The 11,177-nt window shown below is 40.0% G+C and overlaps 1 protein-coding gene across 6 annotated transcripts in view; it reads right to left on the bottom strand.

The window, feature by feature from the left end:
• Window positions 1-1,305: 1,305 nt before the first annotated feature.
• The window catches only part of PDE7A (phosphodiesterase 7A), a 115,543-nt gene continuing 105,671 nt past the window's right edge, over window positions 1,306-11,177 (bottom strand). For 2 of the 6 annotated variants that reach the window (XM_045075732.1, XM_004772956.3), the window contains exons 8-13: window positions 10,359-10,490; window positions 9,853-9,944; window positions 7,576-7,720; window positions 6,955-7,051; window positions 6,204-6,284; window positions 1,306-3,090 (exon numbers count right to left, since the gene is read on the bottom strand). In XM_045075732.1, coding sequence (XP_044931667.1) covers window positions 2,882-3,090; window positions 6,204-6,284; window positions 6,955-7,051; window positions 7,576-7,720; window positions 9,853-9,944; window positions 10,359-10,490 — 756 coding nt within the window. In that variant the 3' untranslated portion in view covers window positions 1,306-2,881. Of the gene's footprint in view, window positions 3,091-4,519; window positions 4,663-6,203; window positions 6,285-6,371; window positions 6,490-6,954; window positions 7,052-7,575; window positions 7,721-9,852; window positions 9,945-10,358; window positions 10,491-11,177 lie in introns of those variants that run through there. The other 4 variants (XR_006605481.1, XM_045075733.1, XR_006605482.1 and 1 more) reach the window with 4 other exon arrangements.

The following is an 11,177-nucleotide window of genomic DNA, read 5'->3' as shown; positions in this document are numbered from 1 at the left end:
GATCTACTGGGTGTGCCAATCAGAAGCTGATGTGGAGAAGCAACTACTGGCAGAGAATCTCTAGCATCATCCGGGGGAAGAGCGTACCCTGGTCGACACACATGGATATCAGCAGGTATATCCCCACAGGGAGATGGATGCATGAGGCAACTTGCTTCCCTTGCTCAGAATCCATGCTCACCAAGTAACCGCTGATCATAAATTGACTTCCCAAGAAGGTTTGCCTAAAGGGAGAGAATGATTGATAGTTATATTTCCATTGTAAATTGAAAAAAATACTAACTTTTAAGTAAAATATCAGTTACTGTGAGTTTGGTTAATGTGTTTCCTGAGAAAGTTCCACTTTCCATGTGCTGACATACTAGGTCTGTAAAGATCTTCTCAGAGCCTGTAAAGATCTCATCAGACTCTAGATGCATCAGATTTTCCAGGGTGGTGCCGCCTTAACTGGCCATTGACCTGCCCCAGCTACAGTCCACTCGACTACCGTCAGACTTCTGTACCCATGTTGTCCAATATGGTAGCCACTAGCCACATGTGGATATTGAGCCCTTGAAATGTGGCTAGTCTGAACTGAGATGTGCTATAAGTGTAAAGTGCACACCAGATTCCAAAGACTTCGTATCCCCCAAAAGAATGTAAAACATCTCAACAATTGTTTTTTTCTAAGATGATGACTATCTATTGAATTGATAAAATGTTTTGGATATATTGCAATAAATGTTAATAAAATAATTCCATCTATTTCTTTTTCCTTCTTAAAATGTGGCTAGTAGAAAAATTGATAATTCACTTACATGGCTCACATTATATTCCTATTGGACATCACTCTTCTCTGCAAATAATGGCAATATGTTTGATTTTAAAGTTTGTACTATACCCTTTCTAATGAATTGGACTGGGGAAGACACTGGAGAGGCCCTGTGGTGCCTGTCTTACACTGGTACCAGTCAAAGCAAGGCCAATATAACTAGTATTTAAGTTCTTGCAAGAGGTGCTGATGTCTTAGGCAATTCCCAACTGTGGGAACAGTAAGGCTGTGGAGTCAAGAGGATGGCCTCAAAGCTGACTTGTACCTTGTATCAGTCCGAACTCTGAGCCAACTACCTAACTGGGGCCGCTCGCTCCCGCGTGAGCTGCAGATGACGGCACAGAACCCCAGAGGACTGCGCCTGCACCTAGCTCTGCCTAAATAAATCGTGGAAGAGTGACTGCTAGCAGAAGAAGCGGAATCTTTGCTTTCTAATAATTTAGCATCATGATTTCCAAAAGATTGAGTTGGAAGTTAAATATCAAAGATAAATATGCGAAAAGATAGGTTTTTATTCATCAAAAGTTAACAGCAACAGGCACATATTAAAATGAGTATGGCAAAGCCTTTTACAAATGGCTTTACACTCAAGCTTTCTCCCAAGAAAATGGCTGTTGCAACAAACTGTAAACATAATCGATAAACAGTCTTTTACAGTAACAAGGGAAATACAGTTGAACTAAAAGAAAGCACCGGTTTCTCTTAAAACTAGATTACAGTTGTGCTTACTATACATAAAACAATTTAAAACAAATTACAAAAGTGGAATGTTTGAAGTTTAAAATTAGTCCTTAGATTTTGTCCTAGAAAACATCTGTTCACATCAAAAGGCCCATCAAAGGGTAACGTTTCATCAAAGGGAGGGACAAGAAAACAATGCACTTTTTTCAAATCAAAACAAGAAGTTTGGTCACTTAGCTTTGTGCATAGTTTAAGGCAACTGGAGCAGTCTGGTACAGCTCACCTACCTTCCCCTCCCCCGGTGTGGCTGCGCATTGTGTCACATTCTAAAATAATAAATAATTTCCCACGTGGATAAATATAACACATGCACAGTCACACATGCACAGACATGCACGCAAACATACATCCACACATTCACACACAACATACCTCTCACTCACTGCAGCGAAAGGGACTTAGGTACCCTTGCTCTGAAGGACATACTTCCCCATCCCACTTTATTTCAGATTGGCAAATACCCTGAGCTGATTATGGTGTTTTAAACATTCCACCTTTTTCTTGCATGTGCAGGTCAAGTGTACAGTAGTGAAAACAACATGCAATGTCTTCACTGCAGAATCATAATACAGCTAGGACATTGGTGTTCTTCCCCTCCCGCCCCAAATGAAAAACTAATAGTTAAAAAAAATTGCATTGCCAAACAGCACTGGAGGGAAAGCTTGGCGGTACTCTATGATAAATGCTCAGTTTCCAGTGCGCAAAATAAAACTATAGCAAATGGGAGGCTTTGGTGGCATCCAAAGAAGAAAAAAGGCAAACCAGGGGGAAAGAGCTGCAGTTTCAGTTTGATCTTTAAAATTCTTAGTGGTTCCTTCACAATCATGCTCCAAGGCAATTTAGAACCAATATTTCAGAGTTGATTTGTAAACATCGAGTCTCGCAGGAGGCAGCAGAGGCTGGGCACTTCACATTTCCATTTTCTCAGAACTTAGTGGAAGGTACAGATACACAAAGTTGCATCAGACTGGTTAAATTCCAAGAGATTTCTGCTGAAAGATACAGTTCAAGTTTCGTGGTTCGAGGAATAAATGCTTTGAAAGACTCGTGGCACACCGGAAAACTTCCTCTGTTACTCCTTTCCAATGGGCTCCTGCTGGGCTTTGCATATTCAAGGTTTCACATGAAAGCCAAATGCATATTGCTATGTGTTCAGGTCTTGTAATTAAAAAGTGGGGTCACATGATCCGAGAGACGACACCTTGGGAAGAACGCTGGCCTCATTTGTTCAGAAACCTCGGCAGCCAAGAGAACGTCCTCTCGCCTCGAGACCCCATTTCACATTTCTAAAAACCTGCAGGAGGCAGTCTGTCCCACTGCTTCTGGGGGCTATGATAACCGATTTTCCTGAGGTAATAACTGTGAGTTCAACTCCTCGAACGCAGCGTCCGTGTCCTCACTGGTGGACTGTTCTCTCTGCAGCCCCTTCCAGCTGGCTTTGTTCAGCCCCATATGTCCGAGCATCGTCTGCGAGAGCCTGGTATTGGAAAACCGGGCCCATTCTGTGAATAGAGGCTCCACTAGATAAGTCATGAAACCTTGAGAAAATAAGAGAAAAAGGGCATTAACATATATTCTGAAACTTTATCTTCAGAACATCTATCCAGCGTTTATTCTCTTAAGTCCTAACCGGACATCACCTAAGTTTTCAGCAGGGATGTGTGTGCGTAAGTTGACCTAACTTCTCTGAAGAACTATTGAGTAACTCAATGGGACTTTATGTAAAGGTGAACTGACAAACACATCCAATCTTTTCTGACGATTCCTCTCCACTGGTCAAACATATCCTATCTGAGCAAACACTCAATGGCCCTCTCAGCTCTGCAGAAAGCAGGACACACTGTTCCCACTGAGACAGCTGGAGGTGACGAGGGGTCTTTTCCAAAGGCCTTTGGGTGATGAGGCGGGAACTGAAGCAGCACAGTCTTCATACCTGGTCATGCTTACAACTGGCCACTTTATTTGAGTCAGAATTTATAGAGCCAAAACTCATGACAAAATGCAAATTCTATCATTGCTATGTTCACAGTGCTTAAATTTTCTTCACCTCCAGAACTACTTCTTTTTGGCAAAAGACCATGTGGACCACAGACAACATAGGTTACATTTAGGTAACAAAAAAATCTGGAGTTAAAGCAATCAGCACCTGACTTTTCATTAGAAAACTGTATAAATTGTGGTATCTGAACTAGTAGTTACTACTGGAAATAAGGCTTTCTTCTATTTCTTCCATTCCCTCCACACATATTAACTGAGAATCGAATATCTGCCAGGCACTATTCTAGGGTGGCCAGGAAGATAGCAATGAATAGATAGGCCCTCAAGAAGTTGTGTTCTGGTTGAAGAGAGAAAACAGAGAAATGTCATCACTGGTCAAAGCAGCACTGTTCGGGGAGCCATCCTCACACCACAGTGCCAAGCTGAACTGTCACCCAACGCCCTGTCTTTTCAAGGTGCCAGAGTGAAGTCATGAGCAGTTGCAGTTTTATACCCAAATGAGATCGACCCATTATTCCAATTGGAAGTATTACTTCAGGCTCTAGGTTAACCTCATTCTTTTAGCTCTTAAGTACTTGGTGAAAATGATGGCTGGGGTCCTGGACACAGACAGCCACGCAGCGCCCTCTCCGAAGGTGGGGCACCATTCGTCAGCTGCCCGGGAACCCACTTACTGCTCTAGCCCACAGGCCTCTGACACACACCTCCACACACACCACAGGACACCATGCCAAATGCCTTACTTACCCAGAACATAATCTTTTCTTGTTTAACAAACTATTATTCCTATTAGAGAAGGAAACTGGATTAAACATGACTTCTACTTACGGACCCTGTGCTGGCTCTGAGTAATCACAGTATTTACAGTTCCACGATTTACCCTAGAAATAGAACTTTCAATCCCCGTTTTACCTGGGATTTGATGTCAAAAAACCAGTATCTGTTAACTGTACAAATTGGGCAAACTACCTGAAAAGGAGGCTACTGGTGGTACTTTTTGTTGTAGGGTGTTGTGAGGAGTCAGCAGATGTCAACTTTTACTGTCATTTTCTGTGAAATCTTTGTCCTTCAGATAACCTTACCCAGAACTGTCGTGACAACATAGACAAGATCTATAGATGGAAATGAAGAGTTTAAGGGATCCAGCTTCTCTTCCCTTTTAAAAATTGCAATTTTAAAAAACCTCATTGTAAGTCTCCTCATTAACTGAGGGGGTCATTTACTTAGGCAAAAGAACGTGAAGGGTAGCTACGGAGACTCTGCTACCCACTTTCCTCTCTTCGATTCAATCCCCTTTGCCCAGGTTTCACCCATTCTTTGGCTTTTGAAGATTTTTCTACTTGAGACACAACAGATCTGCTGCTTACCTGTCTTTTCATCCTCCCCAAAGAAAACATCACCCTCGGTAAAGTTCCTCAGGCTTCCTGGCTGCCTGAGATCTCTGGGCACCCCAGCACCCCCACACCATTCCCGAAGGCCTGCGCCCTACTCTCCTGGGCATGGCTCTTCATCTTCCCTACCTCTCCCTCTGCGGTCAAGTCCTTTCCTACCTGCTGTCTTCCATGTGAACATCCTCTGTGGTTACAATGTGAGCATTAGATTTCTGAATTTCTCACCCTACAGCACAGCCCTCTTTTCAAAGTATTATGGTGCAGAAGCACATTATCGTCTGAGTTTCTAGAAACTTTCTCTTTCTGAAATTTGTGTACACACTTTTTTATGTTCACCAATGCTCCAAGACCCTACTCAACACCAACTACCAAGATTATACTCATCCCTCAATACCTAGCTGACCTGCCCCACTGCACACTGTCCTCCTACTTTACACTCAAAACCCCACCGGCCACTCCCTGCTCTTGCACAAGCTGTCCAAGCTGCAGTCACAGCCCATCTCCCTGTGTTTTCCATGACAGCTACGCTTTAAGTAAGGTTCTCAAGTGGCCCCTGCCTCCAGGGGGCGTGGCCGGCCCTCAGGAACACATCCCCAAGGGCAAGGGCCAGGGAACCAGGAGAGACATGGATCCTGGGCTCTGGATGTCTGGAAAAGGGGCGACTCTGCCTGCAGACAGCGGAAGGCAGCTTCTGGGGGAGGCGGCTCTTCCAGAAAAATGAGTCCAGCAGGCAGGTGGGAAGGATGGCGAGGCGGAAAGAGTGAAGGGGTGTCACAGATTTGGGGAAAGGGCCGAGTCCCAAGCTGCTGTGGGTGTGTGAGGGGTGGATGCTGCGCAGCAGAGGCCCCGTGCAGGAGGCTGAAGAACAATCCAAAAGCAGAGGTGAAAAGAGACAAGGAAGCAGTAGTGGAAACTGATCTTCACGTTATGGTCCTGCTTGCTCAGGGTCCCCTTTCTCACTGGCAATGCCAGACTCGTGCAAAAGAAGCTTCCACATGGGCAAACCATGTATTCTTTCAGTGTCAGAACAGACACAAAGCTACTGTTACCTGTTTTGCAAAAATCATGGTTTGGGGGACCTAAGATCAAACGAGAGCAAATTATGAAAGCCGAAAATGGAAAAAACTGGTATCATTTCTTCAATTAAAAAATAGAAATGAGCACAATTTTAATGTTATATATTTCAGGTGTGCATCTCTTCTTGACAAAACTAAAGTCAGCAGCACTTTTCTAAGCAGTTATAGCTAAATAAGCAGAGTTACCGATTTGGATGTTGGCAATAGATTCAGTCTGACGATCACAAAGTGGACTCACACCCAAGTGATACTTCTTTTCTATATCTCCTGAAATTTAAAAAAAAAAAAAAAAAAAGAATTATTAATGTGGAACATACCTATTGCTTAAGTATATAATTAGAGTCCTCATCTTACCTGTAAATTCCTTAGGAAAAACGACATACTTAATCCTCCTGAGAGGATGGCTTCTAACTTAGCTCTTTTCTGAATTTTTAAGGTATTCACAGACAGAAAAAGTTGCCAAGCTGATATCCTATTTTAAATGGAGGAGATAAAAAACTTCACTAGGTGTTACCTTAAGACTGTAATTCTGGCAGCATTTTAATTTAAAACTTAGGTCTCTAAAAGGAAGGGGCTTGAAAGGAAGATCCTTGGTCCCTGGCTTTCAATTATTAAACATATCCTGCCGTTCATAGAGCCCTACCTTCCTCACAGGGCAAAGACGGAACAAGGGAAGTCTTTCTGTACAGCAAAATTTCTACATCTATTTACAAATCCATACATATATACATATCTGATCATTTCAAAAGTGAACTGTTTATTTCCAAAATAGGTGTTCAATTGTTACATTATTTATTCTATGTATATCTACTATGAATTATCACTAAAAATAGCAAGCATCTCTTCCTGGACACCTGTAAATGTCGGGGTTAGTTTATCCACATGATGCTAAATATGGAACTGAACAGACTACTTATCACTCAAAACTGTAACTTGCCTTGATGGAAGAATTCCTCCGTTACTTTCTCACTCCACTGCTTGCTTAATTCCCAGGTCCGACATGGGTTACAAATATCAGCACATTTCAAAGCCATCTAGCAAGGAAAATATTAAAAGTCTTTTAAGGAGAAAGTAAAATTTCAATTGTACTAAGCTTCAACACACTCATAATCTAATTGTGGTAAAAACAACATCTTAATAAAAGTACAGCAACAGAAAATTCATTGTCTTTTATCTTTAAGTTCATGACGCTGTTAGGGCTTTCAGTTATTTCTGCAGGAATGTGGAAGGACTGCTCATCTAACTACACATGCTTACTAATACCCAAGAGCCTACAAGTAAATCATGGGATTCTCTCTCATTTGTAGATGCAAGCTCAGCACCCTAATCTCACAAAAAACACTTTTGTTAGAAATCCCAAATATGAAAACTACAAAAGCAATGATGCTTTCCAAATGAGGAGATTCACCTTCTGGAAAGTGTTTCCGTAACGGAAGGAGACTCCACAGCTTTCCCTCAAGATTTGACCACTCTGAAAGCTACCCCAGAAGAATTCATTTTTATTCTAATGGGTATGTGATTTAGCCCAGAAAGACAATCTTTCCCAGCCCCATTTTACCTGTAAAACCAAATGCCTATGCCTGGCATCTTCTAGTTGTAAGTCACCTCTGTCCAAATGGGACCTAAACAATGACAGATACTCATTTTGGCGACTGATGTCTGTGGCTAGTATCAAAGCACCTATCTGAGTCTCCATTTGTTGCCTGCATTTAGAGAAATATAAACAGAAAATACAAGACTTTCAATTAAATAGTTACTCCTTGATTTTTTTCTTAAACTTAATATTCTAATTGCCATTCAACTTTTAACCTATCACAAAACATGAATTTTAAAAAATGCATTAAAGAAAACACACTAAAATAATGAAAACTGAAACCAAAGGAGCTTAAAGGAAAATATCAATATGCATACATTCCAAAAAGATTTATTTTGCCAGCCAAGGAGGAATTATTTGCCTTGAAAAAAATCTACATAGCAATGGTATGTTATTTTAGAAAATTCTTTGCTGGGATGTGCTGAGGGTAAACAACTCTGGTCTATTTTTTGGTGTCTGACATCTGAAAGCCAGAAGGTTGGTTCAAACGAAGGTTGGTTCAAGCGGAGAAAGAACAGCCCATTTAACAATTAATTCCTGTAGGTATTTTGACAAAGATGCCCAGTTACACACTGATAAAATCCCACCAAATAATCTGATAAAGTTTAGATAAAATTACAATTCAGTTCTTGAATTGTAATTCAAGAATCAAAGTTATCTGAATGAAATCCAACTTTTCTGGAAAGAAAAAGGTAACGTGTTAATACAAATACACTGTATCATTTTTTAAACTGTCTCAAGTCAAATAACAAGAGAAAAAAACCTAAAACAAACAAACAAACAATAAAACCCTGCCTTTTTCCCCCTCAATGGGCCATAACAAACATTACCTATGTATAAAGATCAGTAAAGAGCTGTCATCAGATTAAAAGGCTCACAATACTGGATATTAAGTAAAACAAACCCTAAATAAAGGAAACATGAAAGAATGCTATTATGCAGTGTTCCTTATTTTCAGTTTTTTATCAACAGAGTTAATCATCAAATGTAAAGTATGACAAAAAGGGAATAAAGCAAACATTTTAATCTGCCTTAATCAAGAAAAAGATAATTTATAAAAACTATGGTTTACGCAATTATTATATTTGTACTACAGCAAGAAACAATTTTACTTACCAGAAGTATTGTCAAAACTCCAAATGGTATCCGTGAATAAAGATTTAAAAAAATAAAAAATAAAGTCCAGCTTTTTTCTTGTGGTCATTACACAAGATACTTAAGTTTTTAAAATGAAGTTGTTTTAAATTATGAAAGGGAAAAAGGAAAGAACTATGATAGTAACTTAGATTTTCGTACCCAAACATATATTTATGCCTCACCTTGTTTTCTAGAGTTAGATGGTTTATACCCATTTACGTGGTTTTCTTAAGTGTATTGTCTCTTAGTGAGGCATTAGTAAAGTTTTCTCTGTGGATCAATGGTAAGAGATTTTGTCAACCACCATCATATTGGGCTCATTTGCGCTGATGCTTTTTATCAGGCTTTCAAATGGCCTTCTTAACATCAAATGGCCTTTACTTAAAAAATTAGGGACTGGGTGGCTCAGTTGGTTGAGCGGCTGTCTTCGGCTCAGGTCATGATCCCAGCGTCCTGGGATCGAGTCCCACATTGGGCTCCTTGCTTGGCAGGGAGCCTGCTTCTCCCTCTGCCTGCCACTGTCTGCCTGTGCTCGCTCACTCTCTCTCTCTGACAAATAAATAAAATCTTAAAAAAAAAAAAATCAGTATTTACTTCCTTTCCATCACTATTTTATCCTATAGCTCCAGAAGTCACTCCAGGACTAAGCTAACAAACTTAAGGCATTCGTTTTATTTGTTATCCATTTTGAAAACTTCCTGAAACTTATTTGAACGTGTGTATTTATTATACAGAACAATTAATTTCTTTACACCTAGAACGTAAGGTTTTATTATAATGAGTGTAACATGGAAATATGTAATACTATTTACATCAATAAGTAGTAAGCTATGACTGAGCCACTGTGTGTTGGGAGTGAATTTTATAATCCTCAAATCCACAGAGTGCGCCATAAAAATTCACCAAAAAAAATTACTTTCTATACGTAGAATGTTTAAATTACTATAATTTTGATGTAAATTTGTAAAATAACTTAGTCATTAAATTTAACAAAAACTGAAAACTGTGGAACACCTGAATAAATTTTTAAAACTTTGTAAAATTGTTTTGCCAGCTTAATCTCCATAGTTCATAACAAATTAAACGTGTCTTAATCCAGCCTACCTGCTTTCTGATGGCATATGTGAGAATAAACCAGATTCTCTCAATAATCCCACTGCAGATCTCCAGTGGTGATTTTCCAGTACTGAGGTATTCTACAAAAAAAAAAGGCATATCTGAGTTATTTAATGGTAAGCCTCTTCCTGAACATAAAGAATTCTTGATAGGTGGGGCGCCTGGGTGGCTCAGTGGGTTAAAGCCTCTGCCTTCGGCTCAGGTCGTGATGCCAGGGTCCTGGGATCAAGCCCCACATCGGGCGCTCTGCTCCACAGGGAGCCTGCTGCCTCCTCTCTCTCTGCCTGCCTCTCTGCCTACCTGTGATCTGTCTGTTAAATAAATAAAATCTTTAAAAAATATATATATATATGTAGGAAAAAAAAGAATTCTTGATAGGTAATATTAATCTGGTTAAAATTCCAACATTCGTAGACACTGTTTATGACTTCGACTCCATTAAAACATTTTCTAGAATGCAAGAATATTAAGTTCCATGATAAAATTGTACTAACCTTGTACAGAGTTGCCAAGTAATGGTTAGTTTTAATAAGGAAAGGTTGATTAACACCCGGATGATCCAGATCGTGAGTGGCAGCTGCAATTAAGCTCAGCAAGACATCCCAAGGGGTTACAGAACTGGCAAGCTGAAGTATGACAAGAGAATTAGTTATAGACGTGTCTGAAATAAACAACCTGACCCGTGGGCAGGGCTGTGGGCATCTTATGAACAAGTAATTTATTAAGCAATATGCAAAGGTATCATAGTCTTAGGATAACTAAAACAGAGGGAAAGCTGCAAAAGAACAGGCAGGCACTAGCCCGGAAGAATACAGTAATCCAGAATAAGACTTAACTTAAAAAATTAATGTGTCATTACACAGGATAGCAAATGATCTCAGGTAGATTCAAAAGTTGACCATTAAAAAGAGAAACATGAGGAGGAGCAACTGAATTTTTAAACGTCCTATGAAGGGAAAGTAAGTTCTAAGTTGAAAACAAATCCACATAAAAAAAATTGTTTTGAATAAAAATGTAACACTTCAGCTTGTAAAAAAATTTTCATCAGAAAGAAAACTATGAGCTTCATAACAAAGACAGAGAAGTCAATGACATTAATAGTTTTTTTTTTCTAAAGTGCATTAAAACCAAAAGCCAGTGTTCTTTCCATTCCTGTGACTGTATCTGGTGATGCCGACAGAGCCGAGTCACGTGAAGTCTTAAGAAACTGCAAATCGTCTGCCGTCTGTGAGCGAGGCTTCACCTGTATCCTCAAAGCTATCAGCAGGGCCCTTCACCAAACAGAAAACTAGTAACAGTGAGTTCTCCTGTGT

Source organism: Mustela putorius, unplaced genomic scaffold (assembly GCF_011764305.1).
Source record: "Mustela putorius furo isolate JIRA1106 unplaced genomic scaffold, ASM1176430v1.1 tig00000151_pilon_pilon_pilon, whole genome shotgun sequence".
Lineage (NCBI taxonomy): Eukaryota > Metazoa > Chordata > Mammalia > Carnivora > Mustelidae > Mustela > Mustela putorius.
This window is presented reverse-complemented; position numbering and strand designations above follow the sequence as displayed.